This window comes from Manis pentadactyla, chromosome 4 (assembly GCF_030020395.1).
Source record: "Manis pentadactyla isolate mManPen7 chromosome 4, mManPen7.hap1, whole genome shotgun sequence".
Taxonomy (NCBI): domain Eukaryota; kingdom Metazoa; phylum Chordata; class Mammalia; order Pholidota; family Manidae; genus Manis; species Manis pentadactyla.
In genome coordinates, this window is record NC_080022.1 from 166,081,045 (window position 1) to 166,108,836 (window position 27,792).

Genomic DNA, 27,792 nt, shown 5'->3' on the forward strand with positions numbered 1-27,792 from the left:
ATTTGAAACTTCCATAGACTTCACCTTATAATCAGTAGCATCCTAGAACTGAGGAAAAGGACATAGTTCACGGCTTAGATGCAGTGAAATGTGCAGCTTAAAACTGAGGGTACATGATATTTGCTCAGTCCGAATAGAGGGAGCAAACCAGGGAAGGAAGAAGGTAGGTTTTCATCTGACAGTGAGAGTGTGTTTATGGGCTGTGCTTCTATCTGATTCTTACACAGCGAACAAGGCTACCACAGCACTGAGCAAGAAGAGAATCCTGGTGACTTCGTAGAACAGCAGATTCACAAAACCATCCAAAATGGCCTTCTGCTCACCTTTAAGTTTCTCTCTATAAACATGCATGTGCTTTGTTTGCACAGTGGTCCCTCATTTGGACCTGTGTGTGCTGTGGTGGTGGAACTCGATGTGTGGTGTATCAGCAGGAGCACACACACAAAGCATCTTTATACCACTTCATAGTGAATGGCTGTGCACTTGAGCAATATAGATCTAAAACTTTACCTGTAGCCAGATCTACATAGTAAGTTTCACATGAAGACAGAAGTTTTTGCTTGGGTTTTATTGTTCTGTCCTTGAAAATACAGTTTTCTTTAAGCTAAATTAGTCTCTGGGATACAATGGTGGCTACTGTCTAGAAAGTTGGATTCTAATCTTGACTAATGATCTTATGAGGCAAATTGTTTTACTTCTAACATGTTTTTCTTCTATACTTTTGATTATGTGTTAGCATATTTTGGGTAAAAGTTTTATTGAATCAGAAATATACTATATTACTTTATAGTTTTTAGAGAAGGGAAATTTAAGTTGTATTAAGAGAATATTAAAAACACAGTAGTCATAATATGGAAGGATTTTCACACTGTATTTTGCTTCCTCTGTAATCCCTTAGTCATATCAAAAAATTAAGTCAGATTTAATTGTAGTTGTTATAAAATATTTTTTTCCATTGTCAGGTTACAGTGACCTGTATGTTTCTAAATTATATTGTTTTTGGTTTTTTGAAGGAGGTAACAACTGGTTTTTGAAAAGCTTTTTAAATTATAGAAATTCTTAAATATAAAAAAAGAGAAAAATATGATGAACCTAAAATACCCATCTTCCAGTTTCAATAATTACCAATACATAGCCAGTCTTGTTTCATAGATATCCGTGCTCACTACACTCTCCTCCATGTGGTTACTTGGATGCAATTCTAGACATCACATTATTTATAAATAGAAGAGTTGTTTTTTAAAAAGACAACTGCAATACCACTATTACACTAAAAAACTTCCTGAATATCATTAGGCATTTAGTCAGTGTTTCTATCTCCCAGTTGACTCATCGTTGTTTTTTTAGTTTTTTTCAACATTCAGACACAGGCTGTTTTTTAGGTGGTTTTTTCAACATCCAAAGAAGAATGAATGGTTAATAGGTCTGTTAAATCTCTTTAAATCTGTAGTTTCTCCTTCCTTTCTTCTGTCTCCTTTCCTTGCAGTTTTGTTGAAGAATCCAGATAATTTGTTGTATAGTTTCCCATAGTCTGGTTTTGCTGATTGCTTCCATGTGGTGTCATTTAACATGGTCCTCAATCCCTTTTGTTTCCTGTAAATTGTGTTTTTGATCTACAGGCTTGATCAGATCAAGGTTCAGGTTTTCTTGTGGATGGGGGCAAGACTGTTTAATAGGTGGTAGCATATAATTCTACCAGGACACATAAGTCAGTGCTGGTTTTCTTTTTTGGTATTTTATCAACCATTGATGATCTTTGTTTATATCTGTTAATTCATTAGTTGCAAAATGATATCTAATGCTATCATTTCTTCTTCAGTTGTTAGCTGGGGGACTTCTATAAATAGAAATTTCCCCTCAAAAGTATTTAGTTTCCCTAAGGTACAGATCTGGTAGGAATGGCAGACTAAATGCTTAATTCTTGCCCTTCCCTTATCAGTTTTCCTAAGAATGAGTTGGACCTCTTAGCATCCTCTAAAGGTGACCCATGGATTTAAGCATATTTGATGTTTTTCATTCTACTACTGTTATTAATCCTTGTTGATACTCAATTGTCCTATCTTTCTCCAGGGAGTTTATTGGGCTGGCTCCTTAGTCTGTTTGACAAAACTTTGGCAGTCTTCGATAGCTTCCTTACTTTCCATTTTGATAAGATATTCTAGACTCATACATTTCCTGTCCTGTTTCCTTTTAATGGGAAATATCTGGAAGCCACAATATGTTCTCAGTACTGAGCTACGCACAGGCTAGAATGTTATAGTAGTATTTTAAAAAGAACTGCCTGCCCTCAGGGGCTTATGGTCTTTAAATTTTTGGTTTGTTGTTCATTTGATTTATTTACTTTGCATACATTCTGATGTGATAAAATCAGATTTTAATTCCCTCTTATTTAATTAAAGCAAATCTTTGATTTCATTGTATGACAGATATATATTTAAAAAATGAGATGAATGTCTAAAATAAGTTGCTTTTATAATTTAAGAAAATTTACTGTGTAATAAAAATGAGTAAAAAAAAGAAAGATAAAAATCTTGAAATGACAAACATTTTACAGACATGTAGCCCTGTAGGAACAATAGTTTGTTTTTGCACCAGTGGGTAACTATATAACATTGTTCAGATTGAGAGGTATATGAGAGGAACATTATTAATACTCTGGGAGAAGTGAGTATAAAGTAGGACTTGCTCACCAAAGTAGACCATATGGTCACCCTGTTTACGAACAACTGGCAATATTGTAAGCCTCCTGAGACCAGGGATCATATCTGTCACATTCACAATTATGTCTGTGGCACCTCACACACAGTAGGAGCTCAATAAGTATTTGTTGACTGTTACTTAAAATCTGATATTTTGAGGCTTGTTGTAGATTTTAAGTATTTTTATGCTTAGTAAAATTATGTTTGCATTTTTTTTCAAATTCCATCAACTCTTGCATCTAAAGAATCTTACACATTGAATCTGTCTGGGTTTGGTGAATTCGTTTATTTTTTAAGTTGAAGATTACTTGTTTAGTTTATTACAGGAATAATACATGTTCATTGTAAAAAAAAAAAAATTAGAAAATCTAAGCAACACCTCACCACCAATTCTCACCTCTAGTTCCAAGACAACACCAAAAAAAAAAAAAAAACCCATCTCTCTCTTGGTTGGGTTTATTTGAAGGGAGAAAAGAACATGGAAGTTATATACTCAGCTAATTCTTGCTCTCTGATTCCCTCTGACTCACCTTTTAGCCAGTGGGCTTTAGTGCCCTCCATTTACAGGAGAGGCTAATACTTATTTCACAGGAACTTTGTGATTCTTAGGTAAATGTGGGTGTTTTGGTGGGAAGGAGCTGGGGAAGATGGGAGTGATTACTTGAACAATATTTGTGTTCAAGTGAACTATCTTTGGTTGCTCTAGCTACATTTCTCAGATATTGCCAAAAGTAATAGAAAATTTGCATGGATATGAACTAGTGTGAAAATTCTTTGATTTGGTAAGGAAAGTGTATTTACAAATATTATAATAAAAATCCACATTACTAATTAAAATCTTTTCTTCAATATAAATAGATGGAGGGGAATCAGGCAGTGATATGCCCTCAGGGCATGACCCAGATGGGGCCAGTCTGCTGGGTCATGCTGGCTTGATGATCTTGGCCGCTCATTGTATTTGGGTTATGACAAAAGTTATTTAAAAAACAAACAACCAAGCAAACAAATATTTATTCAGGTTTTGACTGGTTACATCTATTTATAGCACATATAATGTGAAGAGCTGTGGTTTTTCTTTCAATTAAGAAGCAGGGTATAAAAACCATCCTCCAGGCATAAATGTTTCCTCCACCTTCTTGTCTGTCTGCAAGCCAAAAGTATGCTCACATCCTCTTAGGCTTAGACTCATTTTTTTAGACAGTCCAGTGTATTTAAAATATAGATCTCTAAAGTGTGTATTGTTACTAATTTACTTTATGTCCAAAAAGTAACTTCTCTAGAGTTTATGGCAGACGTGAAACAGGCTGTTATATGGATATTTGGGACTTTTGTCTTCCTGAAACATGCACAGTCATTCACAGTTCGATATAGAAAACCGTATTTTGGGAAAAGGGAATTAAGAATTCCACGTGGAAAAAAAAACTGTGTGCATTTGATTGTCTTCAGTTTTCCTTGCTCAGCTTCTTACTGACTAGTTGTGCCAAGGAGCAATAGCCAAAATAATTTTGTGTCGTGCTGGGGTTTTTTTTTTCTCCTTACAAGCGGGTTGTTAATATGCACATGCTCTGTAGTTTAGTACTGTGTTACCAATAACTAACAGACTCGTCAATACGGTCCATGCATGTGTGTGTGCTTTCATCGGGGCTGTGCTTTTTGTTCCCTTCAGTTGAAGAACTGAGCTGTGTTGTAGCATGAAGATGTGTTGATTTTTTTCCCTCAGCTTTACTTGTTAGCTGGCATTTAATGAAGAATCTTGCTGAAAAGTTGCATATCCCTTGAGGGCAACAAACTACACTCAGAATGAAACTAGGTTACTGTTTCTGCAATGTGCAGTGGTTTGTATCAAAAGCTGTTTTGGTCTTAACTTTGAGATTATCCCCTTTTCTTTGAAGTGGTCATATTTTAATTCAGAGTGGTTTTAAATTTTAGAATTTCCTGAAGTGAACATAAAAATGTTTTAATATTTTCTTATGTGATTGTTGTACACAAGTATATAGAAAGCTTACCTCCAGACAGTATGTTTCTTCAATAAGGGCAAAGGAGAAAAAAAATGCTTCAGGTTTGAGAAAGTACTGGAGACCGATAGTGTTTTAGGATATTCTAAGTGATTTCAGGTAGCTATATTTTAAGTTTCTTCAGCTTTTAAAATATCTGAACTTTTGTGGTTTAGTACCTTAGAGTTTGTGTGTTAATATCAGAATCATCTTTATAGTATAAGAGAAATTTAGGCACTTTTCATTTACTGTTTACTATTACTAGTAACGTACTGTCTTCTTTCTTTTGGTTGATACATTATGAAATGAGGTGGAGCTTAAGGTTGTGGCTTTATCATACCCTTTCTTCCATATGTAATTTTTTTTTCTTCTTTATTAAGGTATCATTGATATACACACTTATGAAGGTTTTACAAGAAAAACTGTGTGGTTACTACATTCACCCTTATTATCAAGTCCCCCTCATCCCCATTGAAGTCACTGTCCATCAGTATAGTAAGTTCCATATGTAATTTTTAAAAGCTTTGTGAACTAACCTCCTACTATAATGAATTCCGGAATGTTTTCTTGTAATGGAGTTGTGCGGTAAGAGGTGTTCCCTCTTATCAGCATTTAAACGTGTTCTCAGGTCTCTCCCATCTCCAACCAAACTCAAACCTGTTCTCTGTTTTGAGTCCCACTCCAGCTTTGGTTCCTCGGTTTCCATTCCCTCCTCATCAGCCATAGCCTGGCTGGTGGAGTAGGCCTTGCAGCCAGCAAGCGACAGCTCCTGAGCTCAGCCCAAGTCTGAGCCCTTAGTCATTATGCGAATTAACTCAAGGCTGCTGTTTTTGCTGGGAGGAGGATTGTGGAAGGACAGGAGGCCCTTCGTGTTAATTATTCAGTCACTGTTACTTTTCTCTCTTACTCGGTGTTTTAGCAACATTTGAGACAGTTGACCAGTTCTTTCTTGAAAAAATTTTGTTTGTCTCTTGGCTTCTGTGCAATGCAGTTTAGTGTTTTCCTTTTACCTCAGTATTAATTTTTCTTCTTTCTTTATGGCTCTTTCTCTTCTGCCCTGATGGTGCCCTAAAGCTTTCTTTTCTCTATTTGTCCTGTCTTCTTAGCCCCCAAATTTAAATTCTTTCTGTATGGTGATGTCCTGACATCTTCCCTGGTCTCCACACTCTTCTAGCCAATTGACTATTTGACATCTCTATTGAGATGTCTAACATGCATCCGAAACATGACTATGAATTAGGATGCCTTGGGCTTTAAATGATAGAAAATATAATTCAAAATAACTTGAAAGCGAAGAAAATTTATCATTACAAGTCACAAGATGTCTTAGTCTAGGAATGGTTTAAATCTGTGGTTTAGTGACCTCAAGGACCCATGTTCTTCCTGCCTTTCTGCTCTGCCATCCTGGACATACCTGCTTCGGCCCTTGGCCAGCTCCCATCATGGATGTAAGATGGGTATGGTTGCAGCCATATCCAGACAAGAAGCCATCCAACAGAACGTTGTAGTTACTGCTTTCTTATGCTTTTTAAGGATTTGGAAATCTTTCTCTGAAGCCTCCCAAGCCAACTTTCAATTAATTCTCACTGTCCAAAACTTGCCCACAGGCCCACCTCTAAACCAATCACTGGCAAAGGGAACATGGACATAAAAAACAGTTTTCATACAAAATAGAATGAAATAAGAATAATAGAAGTAGGAGCAGTAGAGTGGATGTAAACACAGGAGAAGTGATGGGAGCCGGCGAATTTCAGAATGGGAAAGTGGTGTTTTGACGGAATATTGAAAGATTAATGAGATTCAGTGAGAGTAGGAGATAAGGGCATTCTCCGCTGAAGGGGAGAATTAGCCACTAGTGCACTGGCTTAGAGAAATGGTCCGGCATACGTACAGGACACTGAGCAGACTGGCTGGCTGGTGTGTGGGTTTATAGAGGGTGTGGAGGGAAATGAGGTTAGGAAGGTAAGACGAGGGGTCTAATCTGGAAGGAAGTTTGGACTTAATTTTTGGCAATGGATGTCACTGTAAAGGAATTTTAGCAATATGTAGCAAAAACTTACTACTGTGTTACTGTATTGTACTGTGTGAAAGAGAAGTAGATACTATCTCTGTATTTGAGGCTGATTGTCTTAGCAGTAATAAAAAATATGTGCCTTTTCATCTCTTCCACCTGTGTTTTCCTACTAAATACGGGAATGGAAATTCAAATTGTCTAAATCATCTTTTATTCTCTTCCTTCTTTATCCTTCACATCTAATGAGCAGTCTGTTGATTTCCCCCTTGTGGCTCTCTCTGCTGTTTTCAGTGTGATGTGTATATTTCTCAGCCCTCCGATTAAAACCCTCCATTTTCTGTCCCTATTCTGTATTTTTAACCTTATAACCTACAAATTTGAGTGGAGTCCCTTGGTTAGGCCTGTATTTTTGTCACCCCCTGATATACTCTGCTTTTCATGATGACAGCTTTACTCACAAGGCCCTCTCCTCAACCTGCCTTTTAATACCCTCTCTGCCTCTTCAGATCCCTCCCATGCTACACCTCACTCATATCTCATGGTCTGCATAGGGCCTTCCGTAGCCTGTGAATTCTACATCTTTCTCGACCTTTTAAATTGATGGCACCTTAAAAAAATGTTTTATTTGGCAATTGTGATTTATTTTTTGTGTATAGTTCTTTCTCCTTCGCTTTTAGGTTAGGGCCAATACAATAACTGCTTGAAGGAATAAGTAAATAAATATCTTCTCCTTATATTTTTCTCTTGGTACTCTGCATGTAGATGATGGTCAAAGCTTGTGAATAAAGAGTGTGGGAAGTAGACAGAAAACATTTGGTGTATAATCCTTTTGACTTGTAAACTTCACCTTTATAATAAACAAATAAAAAGCTGTTCCTCCCTATGGAGGAAAAAGGAGATCTGAGCATTCACAAATAAACCCCATGTTTGAGTAGTAGCAGTTTGAGGAACAGAGTCAGTGAACTTCCAAGACTGTGGTATACTGGATGACTTGTGAAGACTCATTAGCCATAACTCAGGGTGGCTAGGGTTACAGCCCAGCCCCAGTAATTCACTTCTTCTCTGTGTGCAGCTGTGCTACCAAAAGGGAGGGAGGGGGATTAGCCATCCGGTCAGTTTGCCAACATCCAGTGTGGAACACCACTGTTGAGTAAATGTGTGCTCTGCACCACCTGGGGATAGTTGGGCACTTCTGCCTTTAATTTTGACACAGTTGTGGCATTGTTACCTGCTTTTGTTTCATTCCACCTATAACTTAGTTTTTTTAAAAAAAAGGATCATTAATAAAGTAAAGGTCGCATGGAGGTGTCTGAGTCCTCACAGGTTTCTTCTACATCCCACTTGGCATGTTGCCTTAAATGCTTTCTAATCAAGGCAGAGGACTCAGTAGAATCATCCAAGGAGTGATGAGAAGTGTGGTCATGTCTGCCTCCATCCTGGGAAAGTGCTGGAGCCAGGGTTGTTTTTGCAAATACTTAACTATACCATGGTTATGGTTGTAGGCTCAATCCATTTAATGTCACACTTATTTCAAGACTGTACATAATACAATTGACCCTTGAACAATGTGGGAATTAAGGGCACTGACCCCTGTGCAGTCAAAAATCTATGTATAACTTTTGACTCCCCAAAAATGTAATACTACTAATAGCCTGATAACATAAACAGTTAACTAACACATATCTTGTATGTTATATGTATGTGTACTGTATTTTTACAATAAAGTAAGATACAGAAAACTAAATGTTTTTTTCAAATTGTTACCAATCTCCAAAAAATTTTCCAATATGTTTATGTTGAAAAATCTACATATAAGTGATCTCTTATCTTGAAGTGAAGTTCAAATCTGTGTTGTTCAAGGGTCAACCGTATATTCCCTTAACCCACGCATTCCCAACCTGAGATTCATAAGGTAATTTTAGTGTTCAAAAGTCAAATGGAAATTATGGTAAAGTTGGACAGTCTAACCAAAAAGTTATAATAGGCTGTTTTACATATTTGGTTTATAAAAAAAAGAAAGAAGCATGACCTCAGTACAGTTTTAGATATAACTATTTAAAAAAAAAATCCTCCATGAAAACATGGCAGGGGGCTGGGGGTATGGAGAGGGAAGCATGTGATAAGTCTCAGTGTTGAAAAAAAAGGTTGAGAATTGCCTGGAAATAGGTGACAAGATGAATCACATGAGAGAATGGAAACAGTCAGCAAATGCTAGTGGTGGAAGAGAATCCCTTCAGTTTAAGTTGAGAAAACTGAGGGCTCAAAAGGTAAAGTAACCAGCCCAGAGGCAGGGAAGAGCCCCAGATAGAGCCCACCCAGGTCCTCTTTTTCCCAGCACTGTGGGTGTTTTCATTTTCTATCCAGTCTCACTGCATCACTGCTGTTAAGAGCCCAGTGTGTAGTTAATGACCTATCTATCCAATGAATCAGTAATGTCATTTTTATATAAAATAGAAGTTTCAGATAATACTAGTGTTTCAGACCACCTTTGGACTATTAATGTCCGGATAGCCTTATTTCATTTTATTTATTATTTTATTGAGATAAATTCATCTGCCATGTAATTCACCATTTTAAAGTATACAATTCAGTGGATTTTAGTATATTCACAAGTTTGTGCAGCTGTCAGGTAACCTATTAGCAGTCCCTCCCTCCTCCTGTCAGTTGCTGATTACTCTCTGTCTCCGTGGATTTGCTTATTCTGACAATTTCGTATAAATGGGATCATACAATGTGTAGCCTTTAGTGTTGCTTTTTTCACTTTGTGTCATGTTTTCAGAATTCATCCATCTTGTGCCATGTATCAGTACTACTTTTTTTTTCTGACTGATATTATTACATTGTGTGGATATACTTTTTATTTATGCACTCATTAGTTGATGTATATTTGGATCATTTCCACTTTTTGGCTATTATGAGTAATGCTGCTGGGAACATTTATGCCCAAGTTTTTGTATGAACATATATTTTCAGTTCTCTTGAGCATGTATTTAAGAGTGGAATTGCTGGGTCATTTGGTAACTCTATGTTTAAATTTTTGAGGAACTATTGGACTGTTTTCCAAAGTGGCTGTACCAGTTATTTTTTCTACCAGTAACTTATGAGTCTTCCAATTTCTCCAAATCCTGATTGACACTTAGTATTTTCCAATTTTGGATTATAGCCATCCTAGTAGGTGTGAAGTGGTATCCTATTGTGTTTTGATTTGCATTTCTCTAATGACTAACACTATTGAGCATCTTTGTCTGTAAATATTGGCCATTTGTATATTTTCTTTGGAGAAACATCTGTTCAAATGCTTTGCCCATTTTTAAATTGGGTTATTTGTCTTTCTATTGTTGAGTAGTAGGAGCTCTTTATATATTCTGGATACTAGACCCTTATCAGATTTATGATTTGCAAATGCTTTTTCCATTCTGTGGGTTCTCTTTACTTTCTTGATAGTGTCCTTTGATGTACAAAAGTCTTAAATTTTGATTAAGTTCAATTTATCTTCTTTCTTTGGTCGCTTATAGCCTGTTTCATTTTTTAAGCTTACTTTCCCACCCAATCTTTTCCTTCCCTCTCCATCAACTCATGTTCCCTATGGGAAAGGATGTGCAACAAACTTTAAAATTACATAAAGTTTTGCTCTGTTGCCCATAATTTATAGCTGCTTTAAGAAAGATTTTCTCAAATAGAAAGGAGAAGGGAACCAGTGCTGAGAGGCCCCTGTGAAAGCACCAGTTCCCCTGCAGGGAACTGTGTTATCAGATGACATAGGTGTATGTGCTGTCGCTCTAGTTTCACGGGGGAACACACTGAGATTGTGCAAGATTGGCTTGTCCAAGGCCATACAACTGGTTCAGTAGCATATTGGGGTTCATACTAAGATCTTTTGTTCTGCATTTCATGATGTTTCTCATCACTCTTCCTTTATTCAGCTTTTAATTCACTTATGACCATAGAAATGCTGGAGGGATTGAGAGAAGGTAGGAAGAGGAGAAAAATTTAATGTATAAATCTGATCTACATGCACACTACAAAGAAGGAAAAGTAAAATCTGCTCTATGACGGGTCTTAGCCTGGAGTTTTTGGACCCCTAGGAGATCCCTGGGTGTGTTTCTGGAAATGGGCAAACTCCTTGAAATGTCATGTAAACTTTTGCATGTTCATTTTTCTGGGAGAGAAGATTTGTGATTTTCCAAAGATTCTCCAAAGTTCAAGAATTGCTGCTAAGGAGAATAATGTAAAGACATGGGAAGGGAAAGGCAGGCAGTATGTTATCAATTTGTCTTTTTCCATTGGCCATGTTTTGGGTATGTTACGGTTTGGGTTAAACCTTCCCATGTGGTTTTAAATATTTTTGTTTTAGACTATTTATATCAGTTGTTTTAAGACTAGTACAGTTAAATTTTTTTTCCAAGTGTTCATTTTTGAAGTGTCAAATGTTTTTGTCAATGAGAAAACCTAACAGTCCTTTGTCTTTTGGTAGGTCAAATATGTAAATTAAATTCCAACATTTCCTTATGTTATTCACACATTTTTGTAAAATACAATAATGTAATGAGGGCCTTTCTCAATTATTTTCATTTTCTAAATGTGTTTTTAATTCAAGTTCATGATGATCTAGTCAAATTACATACATACAGGCCTTTCATGAATGGGTTACATTATAGGTAGCCACAGTGTGAACATCTGTACCTGCTAAATATATCTTAGTTCTAACCCAAGGTGTTATGAAAAGGAGGATTCACAAGGCCTTTTAAGTCTCTGTTTTCCTTAGTAAAGCTAATAGGCAGGCTATCAGTTAATAATGATTAAGATACACAGATAGCCATTTCAAAAATGGACTAGTGCATTAAATAATTGCATTCCATACAACAACTTTGGTCAAGGCTAGACTGAGACCTTCCAAGATTATGTATAATGTGGGTATATTCTGGTTGTTTTTCAGGGCACTGAATCTTACTTGAGCATTCGCAAAGCCAGCCTTTGTCAGATTTTAACAGAAAAGATAACAGTAATGTAAAACTCTTCCACTTCTTTTAAAAATAACTCCCTTGTTCAAATTGTATTCTCCTGTCTGTAGATGATGTTTGTGAATTGAGTTGAATAATGGAAAGATGTTTTGAATATATATTATGATTATCCAGGTCCTGAGGTGTAGCCTCCTTAGTGTTTGATTTCTTCTTTGGCCCAAGGGGGTGATTGGTGAAAGTTAAGTTTGCTTAGCTGACTGTGTGGTGTGTAATGCACATTAGTTTTTATTGTCTATAAATGTGGAGACTGTTGATGTTTGAAGGTAATTACATGGTACCTAGGAGCACCTTTCCTTTGTCCTCTTCTACTAGCTTCACTTGCATATTATTGAGGAAACACAATGGCAGTCTCATTTAAATGCATGTGTAAAAAACTACAGTGAAATCTTATTTTTTGAAAGCTTTGACTAAAACAAGGTGACAGGCAATTCTGTTTTATTTTTTACAGGCAAGAGATTAAATGGACTGCTTAAAAATAATTTTTAATAAATTTTATTAGATGACATTGCATTAAAGTTAGTTATATTTTTCAGCTATATAAAATACAGGCATCTGAGAACACTTTATAATGCTCAGCTAAAATAAGGCCCCAGTGACTTATGTTGAGGTTTCGTTTGTTGTAGAGTTGACTTCTAGAGCACCCCAGGTGGATTTTATGAGCATCTTTGGAAATGAGAGACATTTATAAGTATGTTGAGCCTGTAATACAGAGCCTTTTTAACTGTAAATTTTGTATCTGTAACATCCACTTTGCACACCAAGTTTAAAGGCCACAGATTTGTTTTATCCATTGATAAGAATGTTGTTGCAAGACAATGAACTAAATATAATTTAAATTTTTAGTTTTTGGTTTGTCAGATGTGGTTACTGTGCAGCACAAACTGTATGTGGATCAAATTAAAAACTGAAATGTATATATGTGAATTAATCTCACATTCAGGGCTTCTGAAGGGAGGTGTGAATTCTACTAGCTAAGGATAAAACTTAGACCCTTGAATACTAGTCTAGAATTTTACTTTACTTGGTGTCATATAGGTATTTTCTTGTTTGAGAACTAAGTGTATTTTTTTAAAGGTAATTATTGTTTTCCATTGAGCTCAATAGGAGATATTGGGTAAACTGGGACTAAGGGTTAGAAAACTTGAATTCTTGCCCTTGCTCCATCACTTACCAGCAGTGACAATGGGGAAGTAATAAATTCCTCAGTGAGCCTCAGCTGTGAAAAAGTCTTTGCAGGGCAGTGAGGCTTAAATAAGATAAACAAAAACCTGTGTGGTTTCATATAGTGTTTCTTACATGCAACCTGTCTACCTCCCTTCTCCCATCTCTGACTTCTGCTTGTCCTTCCAGCCCAGCTCCAGCTTTATCTCATCACTGAAACTTCCCCTGACATATTCATCACTGTTTACACCGGTCAGTCACCTTTCTTGCACAGCCTCTGTATGTTGTATGTGTAGGTGAGTGTTTATTCAGAAAACACTTAACGATAACGCTTACTGTTGCTAAGTATTCTTGTAAGCATTTATACATATTAACTCATTTTGTCCCAGTAACAATCCTTCCAGATGGATACTATTATTATATCCATTTTACAGATGCAGAAAATGAGGCTTGGAGAAAAGGTTAAGTAATTTGCCCAAGGACACCCAGCTAGTATGTCAGAGCCAGATTTCTACTGCTCAGTCTGGCCTCAGAGTTTGTGTCCTTAACCACTGTGCTGTGCTGTTGTTCGCAGTTGACCTCATCACACTGTATTGTGATTTCTGGTTTTCATGTCGGCCTCCCCAGGTAAAACTCAGAACACCTGATAGCTCCAGCTCCTACTACCTAACACACAGTAGGCACTTAATAAGTGTTTAACGAATGTATGGTAAATGTGCTCTATGTAAACAACAGAGTATCATATACATGAAAATTATTGTCACCACTATCATATGCATTTTGTAGATCAAAGAGTAGAGTTTATCAAGCCTCTCAATTTTGCAGTTTGTTTTCTTGGCTCACACTTTCCAGGTTGGCAGACTGAGGTATAGATTAGTAAAATTTAAGAATTTGATAGTACCAAAACTTAGGTTAAAAATGAGCCCTACAAGTACCTCAACATAATAAAGGCCATATATGACAAACCCACAGCCAACATAATACTAAACAGCAAGAAGCTGAAAGGTTGTCCCCTAAGATTGGGAACAAGACAGGGATGCCCACTCTTCCTACTGTTATTCAACATAGTACTGGAGGTCCTAGCCACAGCAATCAGACAACACAAAGAAATACAAGGCATCCAGATTGGTAAAGAAGAAGTCAAACTGTCACTATTTGCAGATAACATGATACTGTACATAAAAAACCCTAAAGAATTCACTCCAAAACTACTAGAACTAATATCTGAATTCAGCAAAGTTGCAGGATACAAAATTAATACACAGAAATCTGTTGTATTCCTATACACTAATGATGAACTAACAGAAAGAGAAATCAGGAAACAATTCCATTCACAATTACATCAAAAAGAATAAAATACCTAGGAATAAACCTAACCAAGGAAGTGAAAGACCTATACCCAGAAAACTACAAGACACTCTTAAGAGAAATTAAAGAGGACACTGACAAATGGAAACTCATCCCATGCTCTTGGGTAGGAAGAATTACTATTGTCAAAATGGCCATCCTGCCTAAAGCAATCTACAGGTTCAATGCAATCCCTATCAAAATACCGACAGCGTTCTTCAATGAACTGGAACAAATAGTTCTAAAATTCATATGGAACCACCAAAGACCACGAATAGCCAAAGCAATCCTGAGAAGGAAGAATAAAGTAGGGGGCATCTCACTTCCCAACTTCAAGCTCTACTACAAAGCCACAGTAATCAAGACAATGTGGTACTGGCACAAGAGCAGACCCACAGACCAGTGGAACAGAATAGAGAGTCCAGATATTAACCCAAACATATATGGTCAATTAATATATGATAAAGGAGCCATGGACATACAATGGGGAAATGACAGCCTCTTCAACAGCTGGTGTTGGCAAAACTGGACAGCTACATGTAAGAGAATGAAACTGGATCATTGTCTAAACCCATACACCAAAGTAAATTCAAAATGGATCAAAGACCTGAAGGTAAGTCATGAAACCATAAACTCTTAGAAAAAAACATAGGCAAAAATCTCTTGGACATAAACATAAGCAACTTCTTCATGAACATATTTCCCTGGGCAAGGGAAACAAAAGCAAAAACAAAAACAAGTGGAACTATATCAAGCTGAAAAGCTTCTCTACAGCAAAGGACACCACCAATAAAACAAAAAGGCATCCTACAGTATGGAAGAATATATCCATAAATGACAGGTCCGATAAAGGGTTGATATCCAAAATATATAAAGAGCTCACATACTTCAACAAACAAAAAGCAAATAATCCAATTAAAAAATGGGCAGAGGAACTGAACAAACAGTTCTCCAAAGAAGAAGTTCAGGTGGCCAACAGACACACGAAAAGATGCTCCACATCGCTAGTCATCAGGGAAATGCAAATTAAAACCACAATGAGCTATCACCTCACACCAGTAAGGATCGCCCCCATCCAAAAGACAAACAACAACAAATGTTGGCGAGGTTGTAGAGAAAGGGGAACCCTCCTCCACTGCTGGTGGGAATGTAAATTGGTTCAACCATTGTGGAAAGCCATATGGAGGTTCCTCAAAAATCTCAAAATAGAAATACCATTTGACCCAGGAATTCCACTTCTAGGAATTTACTCTAAGAATGCAGGAGCCCAGTTTGAAAAAGACATATGCACCCCTATGTTTATCACAGCACTGTTTACAACAGCCAAGAAATGGAAGCAACCTAAGTGTCCATCAGTAGATGAATGGATAAAGAAGATGTGGTACATAGACACAGTGGAATATTACTCAGCCATAAGAAGAAAACAAATCCTACCATTTGCAACAACATGGATGGAGCTAGAGGGTATTATGCTCAGTGAAATAAGCCAAGTGGAGAAAGACAAATACCAAATGATTTCACTTATATGTGGAGTATAAGAACAAAGAAAAATACTGAAGGAACAAAACAGCAGCAGACTCACAGAACCCAAGAGTGGACTAACAGTTACCAAAGGGAAAGGGATTGGGAAGGGTGGGTGGGAAGGGAGGGACAAGAGGGGAAAAGGGGCATTACGATTAGCAGACATAATGTAGAGGGGGGCACAGGGAAGGTTGCACAACACAGAGAAGACAAGTAGTGATTCTATAGCATCTTACTACACTGATGGACAGTGACTGTAATGGGGTATGTTGGGGGGACTTGGTGATGGGGGAGTCTAGTAACCGTAATGTTGCTCAAGTAATTGTAGATTAATGATATAAAAAAAAAATGAGCCCTAGTCATTAGTCCCGTCATGGAGCCTGTTTGGGCACCCATTCTTTTTTTTTTTCTGTCCATCATTGTAGTAAGATGCTATAGGATCACTGCTTTTCTCCTCTGTGCTATACTGCCTTCCCTGTGCCCCCCCCCCCGCCTACATTATGTGTGCTAATCATAATTGGGCACCCTTTCTTTCCCTTATTAATACAGCTTGTTGTATATTAAAGAAGCAGCTCCCAGGGAGTAAATGATTCTTACTACACTTGTTAAAATTACACAGCACTTTAGCACCCTAGGTGGTTCAGTCCTCCAGAGCATTCTATAAATATGCTAAAAGGTTTCTCACTCTTAGAGATTATCTCTAAGGAAGTGATAGGACATGGTGAGATTCCCCTCATTTCAGGCAAGTATAACCTCCTGTATTAGGAAAATAAAACTTTCAGTTGTGGGCATGAATTTTAAACTCAACTACTAGTCAGGGAAATTAGTAAATATTTTATAAGGAACACATTCTTTAAAAAAGTTTTAAAAATTATAATTCAGATACTTAAAATTTTATTTTTGTCAGTACCAATATAGGATTTAGTCTAAAATGGTTGTGCTTTTGTTTTAAAAATAACTCCTAATATTATGTACTGCTTCTGTTTTTTTCTACTTCAATTTCTTTACTTATTTTAAGTTTATTCGACCTTGTTTGATTGTATATTTGTTTTATTATATGTATGTTTCAAAGCTATACTTAAATATAGGCCTATAATTATTTGTTGTCATATAATTGGACCCCTAAACACAACTCAAATCATACTAGTTCTTCCTTTAAAAACCTTTGATGCTCTGTCTTGCCATCCATAACTGCAAACTCTTCAGCCCAGCCTTCAAGGTTGGCCACAGCATGGCAGTAATTCACCTGTCTTGCCATCTCTCCCTTCAGCAAACCCTATATTCTAACAAAATGTCACAATTTAAGCTGTTTCTTATTCAGGAATATACCCCACTATTACCCCATTCTGATTCTCCTTCACTGTAAATGACTTTCTGCCTTCATTTCTGCCAGTCTAACACTGCCTGCCCTTCAGGCTTTTCTGAATGTACTATCTTTCACCAAACTTTTCCCGATTTCCCCAGCTAGATGTGACTTCCTCTTTTTTCTAAACTTTTCATATTAAGCATATAACAGTTAGATAATTTTTTAACTTATATTAAGCATATAGTAGTTGTTAAGTAATTATCTGGCCATCCGAAGGCTTTGAGCTTGTGTTTTGGCAAATGTGTCACTGACATACTTTCTAATGAGAAAGAAGTGAGTGGCCTGCAAAGCTGCAAAGCTTTGGGTAGAGTATCAGGACCAGTATTATTCACAGACCCAAAGGTCATCCTGTCCATTCTTCCCAGTGGGTCGTTTCAGAAGAACTTTGCCAATACGTTGATCTTTTCCTCCTTGTTCCTTTCCACTTCTTGGTAGTGTTAGTTGTGGCCTGATCCCTGTAGGCAGTTCATGCTTTAGAATCCTCTTCATTCAGCAGGACAGGGGTCTGGCCATGCTTGGGTAGTTTGAGCTTTGGAAACAGGTTAGTAAAAGTGGTTCGGAAGGAAGTGGAGTAGGCAGAGGCAGCAGATTAATATGCCTTACAAAGTTGCTCTTTCAACTTGAAAAGGCTCATCCTAAATGGAACCTTTTTAATGTACAAGGAGGGCATGAAGGTACATATTTTAATAGAAAAAAATCCTGTTGAATTTGTCAAAAATTAACTTTTAAAACTTTTCAGGGAACAAAATTAATTGTTTTCCATTCAACTAAACATTCTTGAAGTCTGCATAAACTTATTTTGTAGTCCACTTCGGAAAAAATAGTGTTGAAAAAAGCACATTCTGGAAGCTGTGCTTTACTGTCTATAATATTCTGCCATATCTGCTAATATTTTTCTTAAAATTGTATTTTCTTCCCAGTATCTGAGCAAAGTTTTAGAGTACCAGGACTGGTTGCTTCTCAATTTGTACACCCCCTAACATACACACCATAGTCTTTCCTAAGTTGTGCATATTAGTTATAGTAAGACACTAAGGGACAACCCATTCAATTTGTATTTAAGAAACAGTACAAACTGATCTCTCAGAACAGATGAACTTGTGTTAATTTAATATCATAGATTAATTTAAACAGCTTTGAATATCAGTGAGGTTTATTTTTTATTTGCTGCTTCTGTCTACCTGCAGTTTCTTAGAGCTCAGTGTATTTACCTAGATAATCTCCTAAAAAACTAAGTTAAGATAATTTGTAATAAGTGAATTAGAGCGATACACATTAAGAGTTGGATAATGGAATATGGAAGGTTTAATTTAATGTGTTTTTGGTTTTGTAAAGGTTATTCTATTATGCCCTTAGGAGGCATTTTCAGTGTTTTTGAAAGAGAATAAAGGAAGATTATCACCAAAATTCAGACAAGGGAAAAGTTACCAGAATGAGATGAAGACAGTAAAATGTGGGCAGAAAACCATTGTATGTTTCAAGGTGAACAATTACACTGCATCTTCTATTGTGACAGTGTGATTTATTGATGTTTCTGTGAGTTTCCCTGATTTTGATAGTGATGCAATGTCACTTTCAGGTTAGTACAGGAATATATATATGTGTACATAATTTAACATAAAATGAAGCACCTTAATTCTAATTTTTCCAAAACAATAGTAGTCTTATTTTGTAATTTATTTAGAGAATTCCCCTATGAATTCAGCCCTTTGCTTTCTGATTTTTTTAACTTTTCACTTATTCAGTCTACTGTCTCTGCTGTCCAGTTTAAGACTGAGACAGTGGATGTATGTAATATGTTTACATATACATATTCATAAAGAACTACATTAGCTGAGCTATGCTGCAGTGTCACACACACACACACATGTCTAAAACAATGAAGGATTCTTTTCTCACTATGTGGCCATAATAAGTCAGCAGGGGCACTCTGCTCAGACCACCAAGTAATCCAGGCTGGTGGAATAGCCATCTTCTTGTACACTACTAGCTGCCGTGTTAAGACGGAAAAGAGGTCCTAAATGTGGTAGCTTAGAAGTGATTCATGTTGCTTATTTTACAATATGATGGCCAGAACTAGTCAGGTAGCCCCATGTGACTGCGGGGACCAGGAAGCACACCACTGCCTGTGCCAGGGGGACAGAAAGCGGAAATTACTTGATAAACAGCACCATCCTTTTGGTCATCAGATATTCACTCTACTGTTCTGTCAGGCAAAACACACTTCCTCCCCAAGGGAGGGGACCCCAGGGTCCGAGCCAATCATGGCATCAGCTCAAAGTCCAGGATCTCTGAGTGATGCGTGGGTATACTGATTGGTGGTCTATCCATGAGATGAAGCATTGTAGTCTCTACATTGGGTTCAGATGTTGCTCTAGTTGAGCCAGAGACCTATGAAAGAAATTGACTAGTGATCTCTGCTGCCACATACAATGTACAATTAGGACAAGGGACAGAATAATAAAAATGAACAGTTCCATTTGAAAGGGGGAATGATAGGAGATGTGTAGCAGTCACTCGGCTCCAGCAAATTCTGAAATCCCTCTGAGCAGTCATAGAGAGGGTGCCCTCCAGGAGTGGGAATGTTCCTGAGTAGACCCTGACTTAGCTCCTTAGGAATAGCTCCTGTGTCTGTTTTCTTTGCTCCCTAGCTTCATCCTCTTGGATCTTCTTCCTCATCCTCTTCTTCCTTGGCTGTATCCAAAATGGACAATGAGAAATATGTCCCCCTGGGAGGGGACAGAAATATGTCCCCGCTGAACCAGGCCCCAAGCCCCACAAGGGGAGAAGAGCCTTTATTTGGGACCTTGCCCCATGTATCTCGTCATCTGACTGTTAACTTGTATCTTTTAACAGAATCCTTTATTAAAGGATTACAGCTTTCACAGCCCACTTCCTACCATAGACACTTGAGAACCAAAGTGCTGAACAGTCACATCTCTGTAACCCCATCTGGTAGTTCTTCTGGCAATATAATGCTCAAAAGGTAATTGGCATTTATTTATTTATTCAGCCACATCCACAGTTCTTTTCTAGCCATGCTTCTTAGATTTGCAACACAGCTCTGCCTTATTGGTCCCCTATTTCTTCCTTGACTTAATTTGAGTACAGTATTTCTGTTATAGTACTGCAATATAATGAGTCATAAGAAATACATATTTGGCCATTCATATATGACCAAATATATATTTTCCAGGTATGCTTGGTCTTCATGCACAGTTCCTGAAAGCACTGCAGTCTTAAAGGTGAAATGGGTGTCTTGTCATGTTAATGAGAGACTTTTGGATCCCCATCCAATGGCAGGGGCGAGGCTGAATCAGCCAATGGCCAATAATTTAGTCAATCATGACTATGCAATGAAGCCCTCACAAAAGCCCCTGGGAAGAGCATACCGCTCTCTGCTCTCTTGATCCTGCTTCTCTGCTGGAGAGAACTTCTAAGGCGCCCACGTGCCTCTGAGCCAGGCCCCACAGGAGAGAAGTGCCTTTATTTGGAACCTTGCCCTATGTATCTCGTCATCTGGCTGTTAACTTGTATCCTTTATGGAATCCTTTATTAAACTGGTACAGGTAGATGTTTTCCTGAGTTCTGTGAGCCGCTGTAGCAAATTAATCAGACCTAAGGGGTAGGTCGTGGGAACCTCCACTCTACAGCCGCTAGGTCAGAAGCACAGGTTAACTGCCTTGAGGCTTGTGACCAGCCAGCGTCTGGAGTGGGGGTGGAGGGCAGTCTTGTAAGATGGAGCGCTGTCTCCCAGGCAGACAGCATCAGAATTGAGTTGAGTTCTCGGACACCCTGCTGGTGTTTGAGAATTGCTTGGTGTTATGTGTGGGAAGATCCCCTCCTACACACTTAACACACATTCTTACCGGGTCTGGGAACCCAAATGGAGTTATATTACTATTACTGTTGTATATAATACTATTATTGTATATATGTAGGAAAAGACAACCTAGCAAATACCATATGTGCTTTCCTGAGTTCCGCAAAATTGAACATTAAAATAAACAGGGCTTATGGGAAAAATTGGAGTGCAGCAGACCACTCAATCTGTGGAATACTGTATCTAGTGCACTAATAAAAACAAGAGTAATTATAATAAAAATAGTAACAGTTAATCTCTCCTGGTATATGTACCCAGCGTCAGTCAGTTGAAACTTTACAGACTTAATCCCCTGGGTGGTCGTTTCCTCCTTCGAGATTGGAGTCTTGAAGACATTTGCTTACAACAGAGATCAGTTTCATTTCAATTAAGAATTTGATGTGTGTATAGGGTTCAGCAATCAAAAACTTTCTTTTTTAAACACAGGAGAAGAAACATGTACCCTCAACTTTATCAGGTAAAGGTGAAGAAAGTAGGAGTTGATGAAACAGCCGAACCAGCCACTTCTTGCATTAAAGGAAGGTATAGGAGTGAATTTTAGCTTTTTTTTTTCTTAAGGTCTTCATGTATTGCTAAGACTTGCTTTTCATTTCTGAGAAAGCTTTGTCCTGATCACATCAAACATTGACTTGCAAAGAAAAATCCCATACAAACCAACATGACTTCTGTACTTTACTAACATTTCCTTATTTACTAATAACATTTGAAGTGACTCTCCTTAGAGAAATATGCCTTGTAGCAAAACAGACTTAAGAGATTACTTTGGTGAGAGAAGTCATCTTCAGCCTTTTTTTAGAAAAGCTATTTTATTGGTCACTACCTTAATCAATTGGGAGGCCTTATCAGTGGTTAGGAAAGCCAAAGCTGACTTGATTCTTGCCTCAAGACCAAATTCTCATCAGCGTTTGTAGTTAAAGACCTCAGTTTTGTGTTAAGCATTTGCTTCTTGTAACCTTACAAATCACTGACTTTCTGGACTCCTTTTTATTCTTGATTGTAAACCGATCGATTTTTTCCTAAATTCATCCTTTTCATGTAATAATTTGTCAAATACAGCCAACAGTAACCACACACTCTCCTAAGAATCCGGTTTCCCACTGGAACTCTGAGTTTCTTGTGGCAGATATTCTAATTATCTCAGATATTCTGAGATAGTTAGGGGACAGTTCACCAGTAGTTTCTGTGCTGTATAATACGAGTGCTGTCCTCTTAGCCTCGGGTGGCTGCTGCCTTGCCTCCTCCCCACCCCCGGCCCCTGACCCTCAGCTGTGTGTTTTAGGTGTTTGGATGAGGCAGCGCCCCGCTTCTAGTTTCCACCTGTGTCAGCTAGGATAGGCCAGATTATGCCAGTGTATTAAAAACAACTCCAGATCTCAGTGGCTTTAAAGCACACTCTACATAAAATAAACAAAAAATACATATTTTTAAAGAATCCACTGCACTCTGTTTCCTGTAGGGCATTTTAGTCCCTCCGGGACCCAGGTTGATAGCAGTGATAGTGGTCATCCCTATGAAAATCGCTGGTCTCCGTGGCAGAGGGAAGAGAGGTCGAGAGGGACTCATGTTGGTTAGAAAATGCCCTGGCATTCTTTGGGTGCCTTCTGCTCACGATGCACTGGTAGTCATGGGGGGCGGGGGGCAGCATTAGAAAGTGCAATCCTACCATGTGCCCAGAAGGCCATGGGGCCAGAGGTGTTTGGGAAGAAGATATTTCTGACTACCACAGAGGACTTCCCTTCAACTTATTTTTCTTTATCTTCCTGATTTTTGTTTTATTTTTAGCTATTGGTAGTTAATTGAAATCTACTGTCTCTTCTCCCTTGCTTAATTTGAGATAATTAATATAAGTTTATTGTATGGTACTTGTAGTAGTTTACATTATTTCTGTGGGTCCAAAGTTTTGGCACATGCAAAATAAAGCCACTAGGATTTTCCTATTTAAAATACGATGCAAAATAAAATAATTTAAAACTGATGACAAAAGATGTGTGGTTATAGGAATAATTGAATCTAAATTATTTTGGAGTGTCATTTGTTATAGTAGAAATAGAAAGGTCATGAGCTTTGGAGTCAGACCAGCTTGGGGTCAAACACTACTTCTTGATACATATGTGATCTTAGATTATTTAACCTCTCACAGACATAATTTCCTCATTTATAAACACAAAATGTAGTATATCTCTTCAGATGTCAAGTAAGACACGGTGGCATTTATCACCCTCCTCTCGGAAATTCCACTGAAATGAAAGTGAAATCATTTTTTGAAAGAACAAGTCCATACAGACAAAGAAAATGGAAGAAAAGATAATCTCAGAGTATTGAGAGAAATAGTTAGGAGCTACATGTTATAGTCTTAATAATGTAAGCAGTAAATAATGATTTAACAAAAAGTTGTGATACATCTGTATTGAGAGGATGAAGGGAGAGTTGGGGGCAATAGGGTAAGAAAACTATAGTGGGAGACAATTGATAATATCCACAACTGGGGGACAGTCAAGAAATAGAAATATAATCATATTATTTAGAAATATGGAAGTAAATATGGAGGGGAGGTGGGGAGACAGCTAAAATGGTTGAACATTTTTGTCTCTGGGGTACAGACTCAAATGTCAGGATGAGGTAGGCAGAGGACTAATGCTTTTTGTTATAAACCCTGCAGTATTTACTTGTAAAACTGTGTGTTTATTTTTTTTTTTTAGTGATTACTTAGATTAAAAACTAAAAATGTTTAAAAATCAACCCCAAAGTTTTGTGGTGGGTATTGAATAGAAATAATAAGCACCTTTACAGTGCTTATACATGCAACAGGTATTCAATAAACACTAGTTTCCTAACTTTGGTCAGTCAGACTGGGTGTATGCTTGCAGTAATATCCGTGTGACCCAGAGGTTAGGTGGTTGGCTCAGCAGCAGTGTGAGACTGTGTCACAAAGCAAGTTGTGTGCCCTTCTAATCTCTCCTTTTTTTTTTTTAATGGATGGTTTTATTTTTCTTGGAACCATATCAACCTGATGGTTACTGTTTCTTAGAATTTAGGCATCTGTGCAACTGACACATGAAGAATTACCCAGTTGTTGAGTGGATTTAGGTAGCTATGACCAGGGACATTTTCTCTGTCTTCTCTACTGATATCATTTAGCTGCTGTGTTTTCCTGGTCCGCAGTGCCTAGCCCGCTACCACCTTTGTCTTACCAGCTCTCACTGTGTTAGACAGTCAGCTGGGATAACGCTCTTGCGTGTCTCACATGCAACACATAAATGAGATGTAAACTCCCAGTGGACAGAGATTGTATATTCTACCCTATCAGTATATCCCATAGCATCTAAGGTAATAAATGCTATGCTATAGTAGATATTCATTTAGCTATCAAATATATACTGACTGAACACCTACTAAGCACTAAGCCCTAAGGATATATTGGTGAACTGGACAAACAATGACTCCTGCTATCTTAGAATTTACATTCTAACAAAATGTTTGTTTAACTAATGTAACCCAGAAAAGTAATGGCCCATACTGGACCATTTAAGCAGAGCAAACAGTTGTATGTATACAGAGTTTAATCAGTGTTTGTTGTACGACACAAGTGCATGGTCTGAGAAGAAAATAGTGGTATCTGATCTTTTTTCCTCTTTGCTTTTTTTTGTAGATAAGATGCTCCATGTCACTTGCAGTTCTCTTCAAAGGAAAATCACTAGTGCTCTGCTCTTGCCATAATACCAAACCTTTTGACTTCTGCTTCGGTGCTGCAACACGACAAATTACACACAGGTTCCAGGAATACCTTTTTTCATTTGAGTGATGCTTTCTGAATGGAAAAGATTTGAGTCTTAGTGATTACCCTCTTTAAAGCTACTTCTCTGTAGTCTGAACTGCTTAGTAAATTGGGCCACTCACCAATGAGCCACACAGCCAGTTCTTGTCAAGGGCTGGTTGAAAACTGCGCTGTGCATGTAGCAGGGATGGCACAAGAAGATAGCCGTCGTGGTCAAGTGCCATCTACCTTTTATCATGGTGCCAACCAAGAACTTGACCTGTCCACCAAAGTGTATAAAAGGGAATCAGGAAGTCCTTATTCTGTGTTAGTGGACACCAAGATGAGCAAACCGCATCTCCACGAAACCGAGGAACAGCCGTATTTCAGGGAGACAAGAGCAGTGTCTGACGTGCATGCGGTTAAAGAAGACCGGGAGAATTCTGATGACACAGAAGAGGAGGACGAGGAGGAGGAAGACTCTTACAAAAGGGAGCAGATCATAGTGGAGGTAAACCTTAATAATCAAACATTAAATGTATCTAAAGGGGAAAAGGGTGTCTCTTCTCAGTCCAAAGAGACTCCTGTTCTTAAGACAAGCAGCGAGGAGGAAGAGGATGAGAGTGGGGAAGAGGCCACAGATGACAGCAATGACTATGGAGAGAATGAAAGGCAGAAGAAGAAGGAGAAGATAGTGGAGAAGGTCAGCGTCACGCAAAGGAGGACGAGGCGAGCTGCCTCTGTTGCAGCGGCCACCACTTCCCCTGCGCCCAGGACTACGAGAGGCCGTAGGAAGAGTGTAGAGCCACCTAAGCGTAAGAAGCGGGCCACAAAGGAGCCCAGAGCAGCAGTCCAGAAAGCTAAGTGTGAAGAGAAAGAGACTCTGACCTGTGAAAAGTGCCCCAGGGTGTTTAATACTCGCTGGTACCTGGAGAAGCACATGAACGTTACTCATAGGCGCATGCAGATTTGTGATAAGTGTGGCAAGAAGTTTGTGCTGGAAAGTGAGCTGTCCCTTCACCAGCAAACAGACTGTGAAAAAAATATTCAGGTAGGTTTTCTCACCAAGAGGGCAACCTTTCCAGGATAGAACCTGGCTATTCAGACTCACCTGGTATCTGCCCAAGAAAATAAATGCAGTAGAGGCTGAAGGGACAGTTTTCACCAATTTATCTTTTTAAAAGCTCCCACTTTGGTCTTTTCAAAACCCAGGCTTAACAGTTTCTTTCAAAAGCATTAAATTTAACTGATGCTGGACTAGTGGGAACCCAGGTACTTTGGAAGGGGGATCTGTTCTAGGTGTTGACCAGGAGGTGAAGTCAACACCAACTTGGCACTGAGATTTGCTGTTGTAAAACATGCAATATAATTCATTCTGGCATCTTCTCTTTCAAGGTGGGAGATATTGAGTAAAGGGCAGGAGTAGAGAGAGAGAGGTCCCCTTCTAGGCTTAAAAGGATGCCAGATTCTAGTGCAGCTGATGGGGACAGAAACCATAATGACTCAGACCGGTGGAAATGGAAGAGCTCCAGGAGTGAGTTTGCATTTACCAATGGAGAGATGACAACACTATATTTATCAAGTGGCTGAGCCCATGGGAATATGCAGACTTTAAACAGAGGCTGAGCTGGTTGCCCACCTGGCAGTAGGGTTACATAATGCTGCCGTACAGAATTATTAAGGTAACAGAACTGGGCTGGTGTCTTGAATGGACTATATTGTGATAAGTTAAGAGGTATGCTGATAATATTATGTTGAGTGAATTATGTTCTGTTGAGCTATATTGGTTTGCACACATGAATGTATATTCATGAATACTCATAAAAGGTAAGTCTGTTAATGTCTCTGAGATATGTGAAATAGAAATATTTTGTACGTTTTTTAAGCTAAACTTCTAAAAAAAGGTGAAATTGTTCTAGTTTGTTTTTTGGAGTGCTACTATTGTGAAGCACTCCTTATTTTTCACTTTTCCTCTTGCTTTTAATCAACAAATGAGATCACTGCTTTATTTAAAAAGAGATTTCTTAAGTCACATTTGCGGAAAATTCTCTGCTTTTTGATTCATTAGTCGTGCCTTGATCTCTGACAAGCTTGGTAACTGTGAGTCACAGCACCCATACCCTCCAGGAGCTTCCAGGGCCATCGCATGGTTGTGAATTGTTTGCAAGAGTTCGGGCCAACGGGAGGTGATGCGGTGCTGCACCCTACGGGTCAAACTTAGGTTCTGAAACGATTCATTGACGAAAGGTAGATCTTGAGCTTGACCTCTGCATAGTTTTTTTTTGCTTAAATTTGCTTTCTTCAAGTTACAGAGAAGAAAACATTTAATACTTTTTTTTTGCGGCTTTCCTCACTATTCCTCACCATAATATATTTAAACCTGCATTTAGGTTTTGTGGATTCTAATAAGTGAGCTTTCTTTACTTTCTTACAGAACACTGCTTTGCTCTTACATATAGATCCTAATAACCCTAATAACCTAGAAACAGGCAAGGTAAAAATTAAAATCCTGCCCCACAAAATAACTTACAGGAGTAGTCGGTTCTTTTCTCGAGCCATATCCCATCAGAGGCTTATCTTTTTAACTCTTCTTGGAGTCCTTGTTTCTTGAAGTGACAGTGATGTTCAGAGACCTTTATTTACAGTGAATAATGACTTGTTCCCTTAAGTATCTCAGAGCCTGATGGTTACCTGGAACTTTCTAGTACTGTTTTGCTTTAACCAGAATATTTTATTTTGATACGTTTTATGCCTGACATTCTAGGCTAGTAATGATTTGTACTATAAGGAGCTAGGCAGTGTTCTATGTGTTTCCGTAGGTGCATGTACAAGAGATCCATAGCTGGGCTCTGAGGGAGAAGGGAGCATGATACCACCAGTTCAGAGGTTAAATTAAATTCTGCCAGAGGGAAATGTTTAGTAGATTAGATTTGGGAAAATACAATAAGATCTCAATAATTTGTGTTATGAAGGCTCCAGATTCATTCACTAAGATACAAAAACATTGTTATACTTCTGCAGATCTGTAGTCA

At 38.1% G+C, this 27,792-nt stretch overlaps 1 protein-coding gene across 2 annotated transcripts in view; it reads left to right on the plus strand.

Moving 5' to 3' along the window:
• ZNF652 (zinc finger protein 652) overlaps nucleotides 1-27,792 on the plus strand; it is a 59,778-nt gene that overhangs the window by 13,716 nt on the left and 18,270 nt on the right. The window contains exons 2-3 of one of the 2 annotated variants that reach the window (XM_036879585.2): nucleotides 21,433-21,528; nucleotides 24,656-25,811. In XM_036879585.2, the coding sequence (XP_036735480.1) occupies nucleotides 24,906-25,811 (906 nt within the window). In that variant the 5' untranslated portion in view covers nucleotides 21,433-21,528; nucleotides 24,656-24,905. The remainder of the gene's footprint in view (nucleotides 1-21,432; nucleotides 21,529-24,655; nucleotides 25,812-27,792) is intronic. The other variant, XM_036879584.2, reaches the window with a different exon arrangement.